This window comes from Hemiscyllium ocellatum, chromosome 16 (genome assembly GCF_020745735.1).
Source record: "Hemiscyllium ocellatum isolate sHemOce1 chromosome 16, sHemOce1.pat.X.cur, whole genome shotgun sequence".
Classification (NCBI taxonomy): Eukaryota; Metazoa; Chordata; class Chondrichthyes; order Orectolobiformes; family Hemiscylliidae; genus Hemiscyllium; species Hemiscyllium ocellatum.
The window spans coordinates 69,157,681-69,180,137 of record NC_083416.1 but is presented as its reverse complement, the minus strand read 5'-3'; the positions used below and the strand labels follow the sequence as shown (position 1 = coordinate 69,180,137).

Genomic DNA, 22,457 nt, shown 5'->3' with positions numbered 1-22,457 from the left:
AGAGAGCTTTTGAACTCAAAAGCTGGCACTTAAAATGGAAAGGCAGCTTAAAAGGCTGGAGATAAAGGCTGAGGGTAGGCTCAGTGAGGAAGAGAGTGAGGATGAACAAGCCTTTGGTAATCAGAAGCCCAGTGAGAAACTGTTTAAGTAGGGATAAGCATTGCCTACATTTGCTGAGAAAACTGTGGAAGCCTTTTTCTTCTCATTTGAAAAGGTGGCTAAACAAATGCAGTCGCCAGTGGTAATGTGGGTTGTATTGTTCCAAATAAAACTTGCAGATAGGACTAGTAAGGTATTCACATCACTGTCAGAGGAGGTACCTGGGGAGTGTGAGGAGGTGAAAAAAAGCCATTTTAAGTACCTATGAGCTTGGACCAGAAGCCTATAGACAACGTTGCAGGAATCTAAGGCGGGACCCTGGCCAAACCTATATTGAGTTTGAAAGGATCAAACAGAGTAATTTCAATAGATGGATACGAGCTTTAAAAATCGAGCAAAACTATGATGCCCTCAGAGAGGCAATTATTTTGAAGGAATTCAAAAATTCACTGCCTGAAGTACTGCAAACTCATGTGGAAGAGCAGAGAGTTAAAACAGCAAGGTTAGCAGCTGAAGTGGCTGATGATTATGTCCTGGTCCATAAAACACAGTTTGGGTTCCAGATTCAATTTCACTCCATGAGGGATAGAAATTGGAGCAAGGACAAATCCTCACATGGAAAGGTAAAGGTAGATCTCAGTGAAGATCATAAAGATAATTTATCACAGGATACAAAAGAAACCCTTGAAGGGAACAAAGAAGTTAAAAAGGTCCAGTGTTTCATTGTAATAAAATGGGCCACACATACTCATGTTGGTGGCCGAGGAGAAAGCGAGGGGTAGGAAAACTAGGCAAGCCTGGAAGTTTTGTTGGACTAGTAACAAAAAGCATGATGGAAGTTAGATAACTGCCTCAGAGTGTATAAGATGACCAGAGGTTGGTTAAGGAGGACGTGTCAGATCTGCTTAAAAAATATACATGCGATGGTAAAGATTATTCACATTGGCAGTAGGTAAGGAGGTTACAATATTAAGGGACACAGGATCCTCTCAGTCAGTAATGCTGAAGGATGGGGAGATATGTATTCCTGAGGGACTATTGCCAGAAAAGGTACTGGTAACAGGAATTCATGGTGAGACAAGAAGTGCTCAATTGTGCAAAGTGAGGCTAGAGAGTCCAGAGAAATGTAGAGAATTTGTGGTGGGATGGCATGCTGCCTACTCTAGTTGAAAAGCCAGTGGAGATGCAGCAACTGAAGACATGAAGAATGTCCTTCCAGGAATATTCCCTGCTTGTGTGATCACAAGATCATAGAGGCACAAGGTGAAGCAGGAGAGATTTGCAGAGTGGACTCGATGGGCCGAATGGCCTTACTTCCACTCCTATGTCTTGTGTCTTATGGTCTTAAAAGGCACATACAAGGAAGCTGACATCACTTTTTTCAGAAACTTTCTTTAGTCAGATAAGTGGAACAGAGCAGGAGCAAATAGATAAACATGCAAGTTTCTTTAGCTCTGATTACAGCAGAAAGATGAGGAGTTAAAAAGGTTGCATTGAAAGGTATTTACAGAGAAGGAGAGTGAATGCATTCCTGTGCTTTATTACTTAACAAATGATGTCTTAATGAGGAAATGGGCAGATTTTCATCAAATTGTTTTGCCAGTAGGGTTTAAAAAGGAGGTGCTGCGAGTGACGCATGAGCTACCACTTGGAGGTCATTTTGGGGTGAGGAAAACACAGGCTAAAATACAAAGGCATTTTTACTGGCCTGGACTACAGAAGGATGTAGGTGAATTTTGCCAGATGTGTCATACATGCAAGCTAATCAGAAAACCACAGGCCGTAATAAAGCCTGCACCTTTAATACATATTCCAGCATTTGAGGAACCTTTCACAAGAGTCTTTATTAATTGTGTAGGTCTCCTACCTCAAATAAAAAATCGGAATTAGTATTTATTTAAAATAATGGATGTGTCGACTAGGTTTCCAGAGGCAATCCCATTATGCAACATCACAGCTAAAAGGGTGATAGAAGAATTATTTAATTTTTTTTTACAGACTACCAATAGAGATCCAGTCAGATCAAGGACAAAACTTCACATCTAAATTATTCAAGGAGGTTAGGGATAACTTGGGAATAAAATAATTCAAATCTACTGTGAACCATCCGGAATCGCAGGGAGTGCTAGAGATATGGCATTAAACATTAAAAACCATGTTAGGAGCTTATGGTCAGGATTATCCAGATGATTGGGATAAGGGAGTTCTGGTTGTACTTGTTGCGATCAGAGATGTACCAAATCAATTGACCAAATTCAGTTCTTTTGAATTAATATTTGGGCATTAAGTAAGAGGACTATTAAAATTGATTAAGAAGAAATGAATAAGTCAGAATTCAGAGATCATCCATTTGCACAATGTGTCACATTTTAGAGAATGATTAAATAGAGCTGGAGAGTTGGCTAGACAGCATTTAAAAGTATCACAGGATACAATCCAAAAGAAAGCAGCTAAGAAATCACAAATTCGCAATTCTGCAACTGGGGATAAGGTATTGGTTTTGCTTCCAGTCACAGGAGAGCCTTAAAAAGCCAGGTTTAGTGACCTTATCAGTTGAGAGAAACGTGAGTGAGGTGAACTACTTGATAAGTAGTTAACTACTTGTGTTTTGATAGGGAAGGAAAACAAGAGGAGAAGGTGTTAATGAACAGAGCACAGAAGGAAGAACCAAGCTCAGAGGATTCTGAACTGGACATTCCTGAATCAAATGGAATAATGAGGAAGTTGTCAAAAATTAGGATAAATTATTGAGTTATCTTCCACAAGAAAATCGAAATGATCTGAAAGAGTTATTACTATCACATGGGGAGATATGTGGAAATAAACTGGGAGGTACTAACCTAAATGTGCATGAAGTAGATATAGGAGATGCTGTTCTGATTAAGCAATATCCTTATAGGCATATCTCTCTAAAGTTGGCACAGGCTCAGAAGGAGGTAGAGCGCGTGCTCCATTGGTACAATCGAAGTGAGTTCCAGTGTCTGGAGCTCACCAACAGTCATAGTGCCAAAGCCAGATGGTACTCAACGATTATGTGTGGACTATCGCAAAGTCAACACCATTACAAAGATTGATGCATATCCAATTCCATGGTTGGAGGACTGTGTCAAAAAAGGGGGACAAGCAACTTACATTTCTAAGTTAGATATGCTCAGAGGCAAGTACCTCTGCCTGAAAGAGCAAAAGCGATTTCAGCTTTTGTAATGCCAAATGGACTGTATCAGTTCAAAGTCATGCCATTTGGTACGAAAAACGCTCCAGCCATATTTCAAAGACTGACTCATAAGGTCATTGCCAGAAATACCCAACTGTGTGATGTATATTGATGACCCAGTGATTTTATTCACTCTTGGAAGGAACACTTACAGCATTTATCGGACTTGTTTGATCGATTTCGGAAGATAGGTTTGGTGGTAAACCTAGCAAAAAGTGAATTTGCCAAAGCCCAAGTCACCTTCCTGGGCCAGGTGACTGGACATGGACAAATGACCCATGGGATGCAAAAACGAAAGTAATTGGGGAATTTCCTACACGGTCAACGAAAACAAAGCAGTACTACAGTTCCTGGGGTTGAGTGGATATTACTGAAAGCTTGTGCTGAACTTTAGCAGTGTGGCTGCTCCACTCACTGAATTGTTAAAAAAGGGCGAGAGGTTTCAGTGGACAGAGGACTGTTAAAAGGCATTTGACAGCCTAAAAATTGTGTTAACCCCTGCCCTGGTATTAGCCACACCGAACTACACAAAGCCTTTCAAGGTGGCTATTGATGCCAATGATGTGGGTGTCGGTGCGGTGCTCCTGCAGGAGGAATGATGAGGGAATAGAAAAACCCATCGGGTAATTTTCCAGGAAGTTGAACATTCATCTACAGAAATATTCAACGGTTGAGAAAGAGACTTTAAGCTTGGTGTTGGCATTACACCATTTCAGTGTTTATACTCCCAGCAATGCATCTGAAACAATCGTACACACTGATCATAACCCATTCATATTTGTGGAAAGATTTAAGGATAAAAATGCCAGACTGTTTAGATGGAGCTTGTGGTTATAGCCATTCAATTTGACAATTGTGCATGCAGCAGGTCGCAAAAACCGGATTGCCGATGCGTTATCGAGACTCAAATGAGATATGGGGGCATTCGGTGTTGGGTGTGCTACAGCCTGAATTTGCATGTTTATAGTTAGTACAGTGTATATGTGTGTATATAGACTACTAACTGGGCTTTTGAAGGTTTTAAAAACGAAGCTATCTTTTGGTATTGATGGTTCATTTTTTTAAGGGGGGGATATGTCTCTTTTTTTCTAAAAATTCTTCCTTTTCTCAAGGATACTATGTCCTTGGTTTTCTTCAGAGGGGTAATGAACTGTGAAAAGATTAAAGAAGAGATTAAAGGGTATTGAGAAGCCTTTTTTGTTTCTATGTAAATAGATGAGACTTCAGGCCAAAATGGTAATGTTTTAAAAGTGACCTGTATAATGAAAGGGGAGTGATCAGCTCTCTAGCAGGGCCATTTAGTTCAGTTCAGAACTGGTTGGAAGTTCAACAGTGAGCCGTGTGGAAAGAAGCAATCTCTTTCTCTCTGCCCTTCTAACTTCAACCTGTTAACATGTATTCCATTTGTACTGGTTTTTAAGGGGGTTTGCTTATTGGGAGTGTTGTGTATATTCAGATTAGCATAATTAAGTCTAGTTTGGATAGACTGAGTTCTGGAGGGGTTCTTTATTCTGTTCTTTGTGTTTCATTATGTAATTTTATGAATACATTTTTGTCTGTTTTAAAACCTGGTAGTCAACCTAGCTAGCTTACTCTGGGTAATTCTCACTGTACACTTACCAAACAAAATTGCAAAGTTATGGCCTGGAATGCCTGCTTAAGAATATTTTGAGTGGTCTGGCCTCCTTCATAACAAAAGAAACATGGCAATCAATTTGTACATGCAACTAAACCCTGCAAATGATAATCCCATAATGACAAGATTATTAGTCTTAATTATGTTGGTTCAGCATTAATATTGGTCATGACACTGGAGGTAATTCTGATAAATCAAAATATGGCCATGTAATCTTTTGCACACACCTAAGACAGCAAAGTTAGTTTCAGTTTGACATCTTGTTGAAATATTGCCATTTCTGACACTACAACACTCCATTTTGCACTGGAAGATCAGCCTGAAATTTGTGATCAAGTCTCCAGAGTGGAACTCTGAACCCAGTGTATTCACAACCAGGGGTAAGACTGCCACCAACTGAATTGTGTTTAATCATATACCGCCTACTCGTGCTGCACATAGCAGCTAGGCACTTAGTAATAAACAATAAAGTGTGCAGATGTGTTTGTTACAGATGCAACTTGATACCTTTCCAAACCTTGTCTAAACAGAGAAAATGGAAAATCAAATTGCTGATTTATTTTGCCCATGAATTAACCTGTTCTTTTTTTCCTGGCCCCAGGCAATGTTAATATCAGGTACAAAAACCAAAAAAAGAATGAGAGATGAGTAACTGTTGTATCAAATTGACACAGAATATGTTTTAAAGGACAGCACTGTAGTATGCTGTGACGGTGGAGTTGCAGTTTTTTCTAACATAAGAGATGCTTAGCTGACCACAAATGTCTGAGCTTATCCTAATGATCATCAAAGATACCTTAAAGCACAACAAACAAAAACCACGGAAAGGAAGTAGTTCATGATGGTACATTTAGCTGAAATAATGCAAGTTGTATCTTGCTTGAATTTGAAACTAGGAGCCATAGTTTAAAATAAGGGGTCACCCATTTAAAACAGAAATGAGGAAACATGTTATTCTCTCAGGGGGTTGCAAGTCTTTGGAATGGCTTTCTTGAGTGATTGCCGAATCTTTAAATATTTTTAAGGGAGAATTCTTATTTATCAAGGGGAAAGATTATTGGGGTTATGCAGGAGTGTAGAGTCAAGGTTAAAATCAGATCAGACATGAACTTATTGAATTGTGTTACAGACTTGAATGGCTGAATGGTCTTACTCTCGTTTCTTGCTCGCGTATTTGTAACTGGTAAGTGCAGATTATTTGTGAAGCAATTGTGATCAGACTTTCTGATAAATGCTAATGACTTGATATTGGAATTGGAAGAGCAATATTTTAACATTTACTCATGACAGTAAATTTGGCGATGTGGCATAGCAACTACAGAAGGTGCATGAACCAACTGCAACAAATTATAGATAGATTGGCAAACAAAGAGTGAAAGGAATTTAATCCAGAGAAGTGTTATCTAACGCACTGTTGGAAAGTAAAAAGGCTGGATTTGCATAACCTACCCAAAGCAGGTGAGCAGTTCCCCACATTTCCCATGGCTAATCAACTTAACACTGATACGCATCCCTGGACATTATACGAAACTTAGCATGGCCAATCTACCCTAACTGACACATCTTTGGACTGTAGGAGGAAACCCACACGGACACAGGGAGAATGCGCAAACGGACAGTCCAAGGGCGGAACTGAACCTGGGTCTATGATGCTATGAGGCATCATTTCTAACCACTGAGCCACTGTGCCACCCCCAATTCACCTAGGCTTTTTTTCCATGTTCACAAATAGAGTTCATTGAAGCAAAGTCACTCACTGAGCTTGAGGCATTTTATGATGATAAATCTTAGAATTTATTCAGGTTAGGTCAATGTTTGGAATCAACAATGTCATTGGTCACTGACAATTTCATTATGCCTGCTTGAAATATTTTCCATGTATTTATTCTTATGGACAGTATCGGGTGAGAATCATCCAATCCTAAATTTAACTCTTCATAAGAACCCTGCTTAGGATGAAACAAAAGAATTATTCTTTGTTTCATTATCCACCTATGTGCCTGTTTATAGTTGTGTATAGGTGAGTCAAGATTGGCAGCGTGATAACAGACAAATGGAGTGTGTAATCAATTCTTTTAGTCTCCAGGAAACATAAATTTGTGGTCTTGCTGGGAATGGAGGAAAGGCCCTTCCTGTTGAACCTTTCTTTCTTTATTCCATTTCCTTCCTGTCTTAGTGGTATCAACCCTTGGTGATACATTTATTCCGTGAGCATCAACAATTGTCAATCTCTTCAACCACTTGACCATTCCTCTTGAATGAGATTAGTCAATGAGTCCTGGTAAGTTATCAAATGAAGGAAGCTATCAGTGGAGACCCTGATCTTATCTACACACTGATAGGAGAAAGTGAGGACTGCAGATGCTGAAGATCAGAGCTGAAAATGTGTTGCTGGAAAAGCGCAACAGGTCAGGCAGCATCCAAGGAGCAGGAGAATCGACGTTTCGGGCATGAGCCCTTCTTTAGGCAGGACTACACACTGATATCCACTCAATAGCCCCCATTATTCTACTGCAACTCAGGCAGAAACAATGTGAAAATAAGGCCTTTCGCTTAACAGTGAGTGCCCTCTCTGACATCAGCTTTTCAAGTGTGCTGCCTCTTACCATTTACCCTGTATAAATCGGAGTAGCCTGGCTGATTTTCCTCCTTACCACTGTTCTGTTTGATGACATCTAGGGAATGGTGGCAAAATAATGAAGTCAAATCAGGTTATCATAGAGTAATAGAAACATTTAGTAGAGGCCTACATTTCCTTCATAATGATCCTAGATGTTTAAAAGTCAAACGTCTTGAGTATTCTCCAGCTTTTATTGTAAATAGCAGCAAGAAAATCCAGCCTCTTGAAGTTGTTCTCTCTTTGATCTGGGACTGCAGTGGATGCCCTCGACAGCATCATTGCTGGTTCCTCCTCTGCAGCAGTGGGTTCATTTTCGATGAGTGTAATCTTGCCAGATTCCCTATTGTTTACAGAATGTGGCTTAAAGGAAACAGGCAATAGAGTAGGTAGGGTGCTTTTCAGAGGGATGGTGCGGTCTCAATGTGCCAAATAGCCTGCTTCCATACTTAGCTGTATTGCACAGCTATTAAATTATAATTACATCACCATACTGTATCAGAACAGAGTTAAGTCAAAGGAGGTCTGATAATGTACTTAAGGTATAATATGAAGTATCACAGGCTACCCAAGGCACCACCAGTAGTAACAAAATTCTTTGTCAAAAGTTTCACATAAAGCAGAGGCTTTGTGAATAAACAGGAAACTCTTAAATTGTAGTCTTTCAGGAGGATTGCTTAACTTGACTTGATGAAAGGTCAATAAGGCAGGGCATCAGGAAACCATAACCAACAAATGCAAAAAGAGACATAATGATATGGGAATCATTAATGGGAAAGAATTGGGAAAGAAGAATATAGAGATAAATGGAAAGGGAAGCTGTGGAGTCTGATAACATATTCAAATGTAAGCAATTTCGTGGAGTTGTGAATTTCACAATAGCAAAATTTCTCAGCATTTGGGATGTTATCAACAAATAATCTGCTTCATTCATTAGGTTTTTAGAAAATAAATCAAACTTAAACATTTTATGGCTGACTATAAAACAAGTCTCTTTCTGCTTTACTAATTAACCATTTTCCTTGCGGCAGACAATTCCCTTGTTGAGAGTTTTTTCATTGACTCATACACTGATGTTCAGTAATTTTGTAAATTATTGTTATTCATAAGTCTGATAACAAGAGTCATTAAGTTAAATCAACATTGGGAAGAATTGTTTTTATATAAACAGGTTAGCTTCACAATTAGCCTTATTAATTGATGCAAATTGTTTCAGTTTCAAATTCCAAATTAAACTATTAAACAAAACTATAATTATATTCCATCATAAAACATAATAAAGCATTCCAATATGTAAAGATCCTGTAATATGATTTCACCATCTACATAGAGCTTTAAGATGCCAAATCTCATGGAGTTTTACACAATTAACTATGTTTAAATTGCAGAAGTTGTTGGTATAGAGACCAACAGTGCAAGTGAATTGTTGGCTTAAATGAAAGAATGAAGAAGTTGTTTGACTTGATTTAGCTGGTGGTGCAAGGTAATGTTGCCCCGGGCGGGAAAATACTTATCTACGAAAATGACAGACAAAAAGCAAAGAATAGCTGTCCCATCAAGCCTGCCCAGTCTCATGGTGGACACAAACTGCAATCAAACACTTTGTACTCTCTTTCAACCTTGCTCCTCCATAGACATGTAATCTCTGATAGTTAGCTTGGGTAATGTTTGAAGGGAAGAAAAGACAGCCTGCTCCTGTGCAATTCGTTATCTAGATCAGAAGATCCAGGTTCAATTCTGTATTTCTGTTAAATATAAAGCTGATCACAGCTGGGCCAGCAATTATTAGCCAGTAATTTGCCTCAAGGAAAAGACATTTATTCTACCTCCAGTTCTCGCTTTAACACTTGTCAATTTTGAGTCAATGTTTCCCTACACCCACAAGCCCTTGTAGCATATTTGTTACATTGTTCATTCTTTTTATCATGATAGTCTTTCATCATACCATAGTCAAAATATAATTATGGATGAGAAAGACCATTCAGACAATCTTCCATCTTAATCATTCAAACAGTTCCTAACATTGCAATTATGAACCCCATTTCCATTGTGTAATTGTTCCAACATGTTTATCCTTCATTGCTCAACCTGGAATCTTATTCAACATGTTAGTCATTTATTTTGTATGAAAAATTATTTTCTAATGTCTATTTAGAAAGAACCTTGCTCCAGTTTCAATCTGGGCCCTTCTGTTTCATTCCTGCAGTTTAAGTTAAAATAGCATTCTGGGTTAAATTTTTCTTTACCTTGATAAACCATATCCAGTCTGCACCACTTAAAACACTCATCTTAAAAGTGAGCAGAATTTTATTTCAGCCAAAAAACTATAACCATTATCTTCTCGCATCAGTCTCAAAAGTTGCAGGTTATTGTGTCATAGATGTCTATTAATTGAGGCAAAGTGATGCTGGAGATCAGAGCTGAAAATGTGTTGCTGGAAAAGTGCAGCAGGTCAGGCAGCATCCAAGGAGCAGGAGATTTGACGTTTCAGGCATAAACCCTTCTTCCTGAAGAAGGGCTTATGCCCGAAACATTGAATCTCCTGTTCCTTGGATGCTGCCTGACCTGCTGCGCTTTTCCAGCAACACATTTTCAGTTATTAATTGAGGGTATAAATCACAGGCATCTAAACAGAATTGGAAGCCATTAATATCGTTCAAGCTTTAGGAATTGTTCTCACTCAAAATCATGGCAGAATCTGTGTGGCAGGAGGAAGGTGGAAATCAGAAGGGTCTTGTGAATTGATATTACTGGAACCAGAGAAATTGATAGGGATTCGAGAAACACAGAAAATATAGGCTCCTCAGAGACTCACATAATAAGAACATCATAAGGCAAACCATCAACTAAACCAAACCTGCTTGAGAACCAACCTTTTCACTGAAAAACTGAGCAGCTCTGAATAGTGTAAACTATAGATTCATTCTTGGCCACTTGGCCCCAGTGATCACGATACATTATCTGCCAGCTGTAAAGCCTCAATGGTCAGCGTACTCAATAATAGCTGCCAGAAATGTGGGAGAACTGACCTTTGCAGAAGATTCAGTGAACACTGTCAAAGGAGAACAGGGAAGCCACTCTCAGAATGAAAAAGTATTCATGTGTGATTTTTCTAAGTTGCATTAAGTTCTGGAGAGCGGCGACTTAAATACACTATAAGCAATAAAGGTTGGAGTTTTATAAGATGTCATTGAAATTCTAGACAGGTTTTTACAAAGGTTGATCTTAAAAATGATGGGTGTGACCTGATTCTGGATTCTGTTCCAGATTGCCTCTACGTAAATGCTTGGCTAAACACCAAGACTCACTAATGGATAACTCAGCTGGGATCAGTTTATAAAGGCGGAAGTGTTACAGTTCACTTTTTTTTATGATTCAGTCTCATGATGTGGGCCATCATTGCCTGAGTCAGTATTGATTACCCATTCCTAATTGTCCTTGAAAAGGTTGTGGTGAGCTGCCTTCTTGAACTGCTGCTGCCCGTGTGCTGTAGGTATTATCACAGTGCTGTTAGGAAAGGGAGTTCTAGAATTATAACCCAGTGACGGTGAAAGAAAAGCACTATAGTTCCAAGGCAGGATGAAATGTGACAGGATTGGGAACTTGGAAGTGTGGTGTTCCCACACTGCCTTTGCAACTGCTGCCCTTGTCTTCTATGTGGTAGAGTTAGTTTATGAAGGATGCTATCAAAAGAGCCTTAGTGACAGGTTTTGCGCAGTCAGGAAGTGGGTTACTTGCTGGAATTTATACCCTCTGACCTATTCTTGCAGCCACAGTATACATATGGCTAGCCCACTTCTGTTTCTGACCATGCCGTTGATGATGGGGATTTGGTGATGGTAATGCCATTGAATGTCATGGGGAGATGGTTAGATTCCCTGCTTTTGGGTGTGAGCATTGCATGTATGTTACTTGCCACTACTCAGCCTAAATCTGGATGCTGTATTAGTCTAGCTCCATGTGGATATGAACTGTTTTGATACTAATCACAAGTGCAACTGAATATTGTACAATTATCAGTGAATATCCCAAACTCTGACCTTAAGGTGGAAGATGTATCATTAGTAAAGACAAGATGATGAGAAGTATAGATACGGTGGATAGTCAGAGACTTTTTCCCAGGGTGGAAATGGCTATCACAAGGGGGCATAATTTTAAGATGAATGGAGGAAGGTTTAGGTGAGATGTCAGAGGTAGATTCTTTAACCAGAGAGTGGCGATGCATAGAATGCACTGCCAGCAATGGTAGTAGAGTCAGATACATTAGGGACATTTAAGTGACTCCTGGATTGGCACATGGATGATAGTGAAATGAAGGGTATGTAGGTTAGTTTGATCTTACAGTAGGATATAAGGACAGCATAACCTCGAGGGCCAAAGGGCCTGTACTGTGCTGTGCTGTTCAATGTTCGAAAGCACCTGAAGATGCTTGGGCCGAGGACTCTAATTTGAGGAATACCTGGAGCAAGATTGGCCCACCATCTAATTACAGATCCCCTACTCTTCTACCTCTGCAGGCAAAAATATTGTTTGTGGAGACACATATCTGCAGAGTTGAGAAATTTCCTGTTTGAAGCTTCCCAACTCATTAGCGAGAAACAGACACACATTGTTGAGTCTTTCCTCACAACTCAGACTCTTGACATTGAAACAAGTCTGATGAATCTTCTTAGAACTGCCCTAAGCATTTGAATGTTCCTCTTGCCTTTTGCTATTTATCTGGAGGTAGTATTTGAGGTCAAGAGCACAATAGGTTTGATCATCACCTCTGCTAATTTACATGCTGTGGTTTTGACTGTGTTGTGCAACGTTTTAGTAGTTTTATTGACTGCTGCTCTGCCATGAAGACTCATGAGTTTCTGTAATCTCACCTGTAGCTGATTCAACACAATACATCTATAATTTCCTTCCTACGTACAGAACTTCACATTTGTCTGCATTAGTTTCCATCTGTCTGTAATGTGGCCACGAATATACTCAACAGAAATAAAAATTTGAAGAGATGTAAAATGTGCTTTTCTCACTTGTTATATAATATTGTAGAAGGTCAACACCTCCAATATTTTGCTGCTGACACGGAGTTCACCTATTTAAGCCATTAGGGTCACTTGTTGAAATATAACTCTGTAGCTTGCGACCTGCTTATAAATCACTGCTTCACAGCCTTAGGGAGTGACTAGGTTGAGCAAACTCAAAGAACAGCAGCAAACGACTCCTATGTTTTATAGACTGCAACACTATAAGATATCGGAACTGAATTAGGCCATTCAGCCCATCGAGACTACTCCACCTCTTGAACAAAGCTGATATGGCCTTTGATCCCCTTATAAATCGAGATTCCAATGGGCTGGCATAGCAGTCTCTCGGCAAGAAGTGGTAGCCTCTCCGTGGCCCAGTGTGGTGGTCTCTCGGTGGCCCAGTGTGGTAGTAGTCTGTCAGTGGTCCAGCATGGTGGTTTCTTGGGCTGGCATGGTGTCTCTCAGCAGTACATAGTAGTCCCAGCATGCCCTGGTGTGGCCTCAGTTTGGACCTCCAGTCTCGTGGTGACTCCTCAAAGTGGCTAAGCACTTAAGAAAGATTGTAACGACTGAACTTTCAGCTTTATTTCTTTATTTTCTATTCTAAACTGAGAAGGTCTGCAACGTGTACCTTTTAACCTTATTTCACACATTTTATGCTAAACTATAATGACTGCAATGTTTAACATTTAACATGTTCTTTCTTTCTACCTTGCCCTTAAGATTCTGTACCTAGGTACTTGTACCCTTGTGTGGCAACATTGTACAGTTTTCACTGTATTCTTGTACTTTTGTACTTGATTACACATGACAATAAAGTCAAAATCAAACATCACTGTCACTTAGTGACTTGGCCTTCAGTGTTCTGCGGCAATGAGTTCTACAGATTCACCACCCTCTAGCTGAAGAAATTCCTCTTCATCTCAGTTCTAAAGGATCATCCCTTCATGCTGAGGCTGTCTCGGGTTCTAGTCTCCCCGACTAATGGAAACATCTTTTCTGCATTCATTCAATCAGGCCTCTCAGTATTCTGTCAGTTTCAATGAGATTTCCCCCCCCTCCTTATCTTTCCACCTAAGCAACGAGAACGCTACACCTGAAACTGGGTGCCATACTCTCAGAAAATTAAGGCCTTCTGGCATGAGGAGCAACAGCTTACACAGGTTGAGTAGAGTGCTGGGTATCAGAAGTGAGACAAGGGACACAAAAGAGAAGGGTTCACGACCATGAGCACAATATCCAAGGCAGATTCAAAACTAGCTGGACATGGCTGAGCATGAGTACCGAAGTAGAGCATACCTCTCTAGACAGATGGTCACAGATAGCTGCACCCTTCAGAGTGCCAATCTCTGTGGAATCTCACAGGCAGTGACGTACCAGTGCATCAGCCAGGTGGCAGATGCACTCTGTCAAATTTGAACAAAACATCAGATTCACTTGTCATGGAGCATCACAGGCTCAGACAACACTGGGCCTTGTGCATAGAGTTGGTGCTTTGCAGTATCCTCCTGAAAGGGCCTCCGTCACGGGGGAATGGCCTGCCACACTGTCCAATACATGGCCAGCCTGAGTGGTGTGGACCTTGAGAACGGTGAGGCTCTGGAAGGGGACAGCTCATCAATTGAAGGAGCAGGAGGTAAGAGAGGAAGAGGATTTGAAGACAGAGGGAAATGATGCTGAACAGAGAGGTGCCCTGCTGCATGAAGAGGTGGCCCTAACCTTCCAGCCTCCAGGGAGATCACCTCTTCTTCCTCATGGATCTCAGATCTCCAACTCTTTTTTGAAATTGTGTTTCCTTGTAATGTCAGAGGAAACTTTGGTGAAAACATTTTTTTCCATGACAGATTTAATGATGTCCGCATTAGGTATCTACATCACTCCCCCACTTGCTCTGACCCACTTCCACTCTGGTCTTAATAGGACAGAAATTGCCTTTATTTCAGGGCTCCACCCCATTAAAATATGAACTTCAGACAGCTTCCCACCAGAGGCTGGTTTCTGACACAAACACAATAACCTTGTAATGACAAGTTCCAAACTGTTTTTCACAAATGCAAATTTATATTCCAAGTTAAAAATGTACCTGCTGGATGCTGCTAACCACGATTATTAATCTACTTCTTTGACATTATTGAAGGAGAAATATTCTACAGAATTTTAGTAAATTATACCTTGGGCAGGATTCATAAAGTTCACTAAATAAATGACAAGAAATGAAGAAAATAATCCATAAAATCAGTACTGCCCAAAACAAACAAAAAAATAGCATTTTGTACTGTTGCCAGACATAGTCAATACACAAATGGTCAGGACTACAATAGTCAGTCAGCAATCCATATAGAATTTATCTGCAGAGATATAGCATCACCTTCATTTGGACAATATGAGGCTTAATTGGAGGTCATCTGTGTAAAGTTTAATGGACCATAATACAGTGGGCCAGAGAAGCCTATTCATAATCATTCAGTGTCTAAAAGTTCATGAGTCACTGAAAACTACCATGGAGGTGCAGCAAACAATCAGGAATTTTGGTGCTATGTCTTACTTTTTGGCCAGTAATGTTGAGTTTTTTTGAGAATTATTCGTTGTGAGGCCTAGTGGGTTTTCTCACCATATTTTACCAAAGCTCACTTCATTAACTACCTATCCTGTCCCCCATGGCATCCCTCACATCTGACTGCAGTCCCATCTTACCAGGTGCCATTCCCAGATCTCTTCACCACAGCTGGGATATCCCAGAATTCCCAGGTATCCCTTATGCCCGAGCCATCTTTGAAAGTCCATGGTGCAACTTGACAAGTGCTGTTAATACAGAGCTGCCCTGCAATGGTTCCTGACATTTGTCCTGGATATTGCAGACAAGGGGAAATCAGCACCCTCTCCACTGGAGGTCCAGCTGCAGATGGTGCATTTCTGCTTCAGCCAGGATCAGCAATGGAGACAACGACATCAGACCATGCCAACCTAGTTTGAGACTCAGCACCCATGAACCAGTCGAACCGGGAACATTCCTTGTCACAATGGACGTTTCAGCACTCTACACCAGCATCCCCCACAATGATAGCATAGCGCCAATACTCAACAGTACTCAACACCAATAACTGCCAATCTCCGAGCGCCATCCTAAACTCATCCACTTTATCCTTTACCACAGCGATTTCACCTTGGACAACCAGTTCTTCATCCAGACACAAGGAACAGCCATGGGGACCAACTTTGTACACCAATATGCCAACACTTTCATGCACAGGTTTGAACAAGACATCTTCTCCACACAGGACCTCCAACCAACACGAAACACCAGGTATATTGACTACATCTTCTTCCTCTGGGACCCATGGCAAGGTGTCACTGAAATAACTACACAGTGATATCAATGAGTTTCATCCCACCATCAAACTCACATGGACTACTCTCTGGTATCTGTCTCATTCTTGGACACATGCATCTCCATCAAGGATGGGTACCTCAGCACCTCACTCTCTTGCAAACCCACGAATAAAGTCACATTGCTACACTTCTCCAGCTTCCACCCAAAACATATTAAAACAGCCATCCCCTATATACAAACCCTATGCATACACAGGATCTGCACAGGAGCGAGACGAACAATTGGCAGTACTCAAGAATGCCCTCATGAGAATGGGGTACGATGCTCAACTCATTGACCAGCTGTTCCGACGTGCCACAGCGAGAAACCACAATGACCTCCTCAGGAGGTAGACATGATTTGCAACCGACAGGGTACCCTTCGTTGCCCAGTACTTCCCAAGAGTTAAAAATCTATGCCATGTTCTTTGCAGCCTGCAACATATTATCAATGAGGATGAGCACCTCGCCAAGACCTTCTCCACACCTCCACTTCTTGCCTTTAAACAACCACCAAACCTCAAACAGATAATTGTTCTCAGCAAATTGCCCGGCTCACAGGACAACACCGTACAACCCTGTCACGGCAGATGCTGCAGGGTGTATCAGAGTATCAACATGGATACGACCATTACACATGGGGACACCATCACCATACACGCGGCAGGTACTCATGTGACTCGGCCAACGTTGTCCAGTCGGGGAACACTTCAGCAGTCTGGGAAATTTGGCCCCGAACCTTCGGGTGACCATCCTCCAAGGTGGACATCTGGATTGGCAACAACGCAAAGTGGCCGAACAGAGGCTGATAGCCAAATTCGGTACCGATGGGGATGGCCTCAACGGGATGGTGTGCACTGCACTATACACACACACACACACACACACACACACACACACACACACACACACACACACACACACACACACACACACACACACACACACACACCCCCCCAAATCCTCTCACACACAAGCTCTCTCTCATACGCTCACACTCACGCCCACCCTCTCATGGACTAATACCCCTGAACACTCACACTCGCACACATACACACACACTTTCACAGAAAATCATAGCCCGCCCCCCCCCTCCCCCAACACACACACACATAATTTTGAGGGGTGAATTTGTACTTGCAGAGTCACATTTTATTTTGCTCAAAAACTGCATGAATCCATTTAAGATTCTGTAAACCCCTTTTTGAGAAATAGAACCAGTCTGAACATTGTGGCACTGACAGCCTCACACAGGACACCTCACACCTTCAATGCATTATCTGGGCCGACATGACACTGATTGTTGAAGTTCACTTGAGAATGTAACTTTTAAAACAACAGTTCTGGGATTTACACTGAAACCAACGGAAAGAACTGAAACCAACATGGTCATTCTAAAAGATGAGAGACTTAACAAACAATCCAGGTCTTTATCAATATATAATTTCAGTTGCATCATGCTGTAAACATTTGCTGTAAATTCTATGTCTTATGATCTTATACTTCATAATCACCTGATGAAGAAGCAATGCTCCAAAAGCTAGTGCTTCCAAATAAACCTGTTGGACTATAATCTGGTGTTGTGTGATTTTTAACTTTGTACCTCCCATCCAACATCGACACCTCCAAAATCTGCTTTGAGGTTGCCATCCAGATTAGAAATGTCTTATTGAGAAGAATGTCTAGCACCATAGGAAGAAGGTTAATGGCCTTCTTCACTCTGCTAATATATCATCATCTTCCCTCTATTAATTCACACTATCTCTACTACCATAAGCACCTCCTACCAATGCTCATGCTCAATTACTCTCACTATTACCTGCAACATATTCCCCTGTTCATTGTCAGCCACCCCAAACCTGACACCACCAAACATGTATACATCCTGCACTGCCTACTCACTCGTTTGGGACATCTCCTGACCTGCACCAACAGTAATAGCTGTGCCATCTACTTCTATCTCCCTTAATATCTGCCTCTCATTCCAGGAAGAAAACAGCCCCTGCTTGGCAGAAATAGTCATGACAGGTGAGAGACTAACGAGCATTTGACTTCTCACCCATTATGTGGAGGGCATCTGACTCTGATCACCCCTAGTGGTTGATTGTGTATACGCTCCTGCACTGGTCTCAGGGGATGCTCTTAACTTAGCCATTGTTCCGGTGATCCCAGATGCAGGAGCATCCTGTATTTGGATCAGACAGGTATAATAAAGGTTCTTAGAGACTGGCACACATCAGATACCAATGTTTATGGATGCTGGGTGTGTGTGGCCAATGTCCATTCAACATGTCCTGAGATCTTGGTGCCTCGTGCCAAATGTAGAGGTCCTTCAAAGCATGTGGTGAGCTGTAGTTACCAGTACCCTAGCTGAAAATGTGTTGCTGGTTAAAGCGCAGCAGATCAGGCAGCATCCATGGAACAGGAAATTCGACGTTTCGGGCACAAGCACTTCATCGGGCTTGTGCCCGAAACGTCGAATTTCCTGTTCCTTGGATGCTGCCTGACCTGCTGCGCTTTAACCAGCAACACATTTTCAGCTCTGATCTCCAGCATCTGCAGACCTCACGTTTTACTTACCAGTACCCTATCTGACTTCCACTTTGAGATTTTTCAATGTCTAGCTTGTTTGGTGCATTTGATAAATTAGGAAGCTGAATATTAGTGATACAAGTTGGATAGTTATCAAGGCATTTAACAAGCAATAATTGCCCCTTGATTAGCAATTCACCACTGCCTCGCAACAAACTTGCCTTGACATTTGTGAAAAGCATAAACATTGGAGCAAGATGCTCCTTACATTGAGATAGACCCCACTAGATTTCTCACATGATTTTGCAACAAGTCTCTCCAAAGCCCACATCACATTAAGATACTGCCCCTGGCCTTTATTCCAAGAAGACATGAGTACAGGGCTAAAGAAATCTTGCGGAATTTGTATCAAGTCTTGGTGAGACTGCATCTGGAGTACAGTAGACATGTTTGGCTTCCTTGCCCAAAGACGAATATACAGCTTATAAAGGGAGTGCAATGAAGGTTCACCAGACTAAACCCTATGAGGACAGATTGAGGATATACTTCAGGGTTTAGAAGAATGAGAGGTGATTTCATTGAAGCATAGAAAATTCTTACAGGACTCAGCAGAATAGATGCAGCAAGGATGTTTCCTCAGACTGGCAATCTAGTACCAGGGCATTAGGAGGAATTGTCCATCAGATGGGCAGCAAGGTGGCTCAGTGGTTAGCACTGCTGCCTCACAGCACCAGGGACCCGGGTTCAATTCTCACCTCAGGCATCAGACATTCTCCCCGTGTCTACGTGGGTTTCCTCTGGGTGCTCCGGTTTCCTCCCAAAATCCAAAAGATGTGCAGGTTAGGTGAATTGCCCATAGTATTAGATACATTAATCAGGGGTAAATATAGGGAATCGGTTAGTCTTTGGAGGGTTGGTGTGGACTTGTTGGGCTGAAGGGCCTGCTCGAGGAAAAAGTGAGGGCTTATGCCCGAAACGTCAAATTTCCTGTTCCTTGGATGCTGCCTGACCTGCTGCGCTTTTCCAGCAACACATTTTCAGCTCTGAAGGGCCTGTTCCCATACCATCGGTAATCTAATCTAAAAAGAGGGTGATAAATGTTTGGAATTCAAGCGTGACATACATAATACTGATTGGCTTTGACAGAGTGAATGTTGGGAAGATGTTTCCATTGGTAAGAGAGACTACAACCCGAAGGCATAGCCTTAGAGTAAAGGGAAGACCCTTTAGAACGGAGATAAGGAGAAACTTCTTCAGCCAGAGAGTGGTGAATCTATGGAATTCATTGACACACAAGGCTTTGGAGACCAGGTTATTGATTATATTTAAGACTAAGATAGGTAAGTTCTTGAGTATAAAGGGGATCAAGAGATACGGGGAGAATGGGGATGAGAAATTTATCGGCCATGATTGAATGGCAGAGCAGACTGAATGGGCCGAATGGCCTAATTTCTGCTCCCTCAGTCTTATGGTCCGATGATTTTCTCTAACCCAGATGTCGACTGGGGCTCAGTAAATAAGAATATTCAAAACTGAGTTAATAGATTACCTAAGTATTAGGCTCATCGTGGTACATAAAGATAACATGGAATCATGAGTTTGAGATAGAAAACCAACTGCGATCTACTTGTATGGTGGAGCAGGTACAAGGCATTAATATTCTATTCCTGCCACTAATTCCTTTATTCTTATGCATCTTCATACTTTGTTTCAAAACCTGTTGTTTATGAAAACTTTGAACATGCTCGAAGCTCCTGTGCCTTGTGAGTCATGGAAATGAGGAATTCATGAAGAGATTATACACTTTAAATAACATGACAGGAAGATGACAGGAACTAAATAGGCAAACAAAACACACATGAAATATTGAGCATTAAAAAGTGATTATGTCAGAAAGTGTTAACATACCAGTGTTTGGATCAATAGCAAAGTATCCTCTTGGGCTTTCACTAGTGATCCTGTAGGTCAGCAGATCCCGTGAACTGGAATCAGGATCATCAGCGTCAATACGAAGAACAGACACATCTTTCGGGGAGTTTTCAATAATTGAGGCATAGTAAACAGGTGCTGTGGTCTGAGGAGGATTGTCGTTAACATCTAAAATTTTGATGAAGACTTCAGTTGAAGTTACCAAGGGAGTGGCACCTAAATCTGTTGCAAGAACCGTTAGCCAATAGTGGGGACATCTTTCACGATCAAGGAGCTCCACTGTCTGTATAGTTCCTGTAATCGAAAGAGAATTATATCTAATGGCTGATTTCCCTTTTTATCTTATGACTTAACACTTGTACAAACTTCTATTACCTAAAGATTCAACTCAGGTTTTATGTAATATACAAGCCAAATATCCAATCATTTTTAAATATCTAGCTTGGTAAGGCTTCCATGGAGTTTAGGTTTCAACATTGGTTTAACTGATCTTGTCACCCTCTTTATATTGCTCCAGAGACTAAACTGTATGACCCTTGTCACTAAAGAAAGAAAACAAAACAACAGTGCTACCTGAAATTCACTACCCTGGTTATTATGGAAGAAGGCAGTGGATGGACAAGCATTACAGAGTCGACACATATGAAAGGATACCCCTTTCAGTAACAGTGTATTTCTACTCTGATAAGTCCAACAAGCAATTGGTTTCAGTTTTGCAGAGAATGCCTATGTAAGTCAGCTCGGGACAGAATTGGCAGAGATTCTTCCAGATTTGTGCCAGTACCAGTTTTGCGTCACCTTGTCAAAGAAATGTCGTTTTATTGAATTGAAGGAAAATTATCAGTGTATTTACAAGATTGTTGAAGATCAAGAGTAGTGACAACAGTACACTCAAATTGGAATAAAACAACTAGCGAAATCCTGTAAGATCCTATGCCGAGGCTATCACTATCTTTAGTGTTCATTTAAACACAGCACTGTGGGGTGGCACGGTAGCTCACAACACCAGGGTCCCAGGTTCAATTCCAACCTTGGGTGATTGTTATGTGGAGTTTGCACATTCTCTCAATGTCTGTATGGGTTTCCTCTGGGTGCTTTGGTTTCTTCCCACAGTCACAAAGATGTGCAGGACAGGTGAATTGGCCATACTAAATTGTTCATAGTGTTTGGTGCATTAGTCAGAGGGAAATGGGTCTGGGTGGGTTACTGTTCAGTGGGTTGGTGTGGACTGGTTGGGCCGAAGGGCCTGTTCCACACTGTAGGGGATCAAATCTAATCTAAATAATAGAGCAAAGAGTTATATTTCCCAATTTTTGATAACAAGTCTAAAGATGCATATATGATTACAGATGTTGATGGATGAAGTGAGTGGAAAAACAAAGACAGTCAGATGGACAAGGCAGGTAAGATTGTGGTAATGTATTCTTCACCAAAGAAAAGGACCCCAGAATGATTTAAATGGTGAAAAGAATTTAGCCATAAGAGCCCAAAGAGATTTAGGAGTTAACTTTTTGGCAACTTCTTCACGCAGAGGGTGGTGCGTGTATGGAATGGGCTGCCAGAAGAAGTGTTGGAAGCTAGTACAATTACAACACTTAAAAGGCACCTGGATTGGCATATGAATAGGACGGGTTTAGAGGGATATGGGCCAAATGGGACTCGATTAATTTCGAATATCTGGTTGGCAGGGATGAGTTGGACTGAAGGGTCTGTTTCCATGCTCTACAGCACAATGACTCTTATGCATGCAGATGACTAGAATGTAGTAATCAAGTACAAAATATATTGTCAAAAAAGCTAATGGACCATTGACTTTTATAACTAGAGGACATCACAATTCTGAGAAGTCAGAAGGAAATACATGTTCACCTTCGAAGAAATGCACTAGATTGTTACCCAAGTCTCAGAATAAAATTATAAGGATATATAACATAAATTAGGATTTTATTCTCTGTAAGAAGTGATTTGATGAATATTTTATAATGTTTTGAAAGGAATTGTTAGGCTAGATTGTGTGAAACGTTTCTGACAGGAAAGAAAGGA

At 41.0% G+C, this 22,457-nt stretch overlaps 1 protein-coding gene across 2 annotated transcripts in view; it reads right to left on the bottom strand.

Annotated features, from left to right (window-relative positions):
• The window catches only part of fat2 (FAT atypical cadherin 2), a 161,524-nt gene that overhangs the window by 77,697 nt on the left and 61,370 nt on the right, over positions 1-22,457 (bottom strand). For both annotated transcript variants that reach the window (XM_060837352.1, XM_060837353.1), the window contains exon 3: positions 20,394-20,708. In XM_060837352.1, the coding sequence (XP_060693335.1) occupies positions 20,394-20,708 (315 nt within the window). The remainder of the gene's footprint in view (positions 1-20,393; positions 20,709-22,457) is intronic.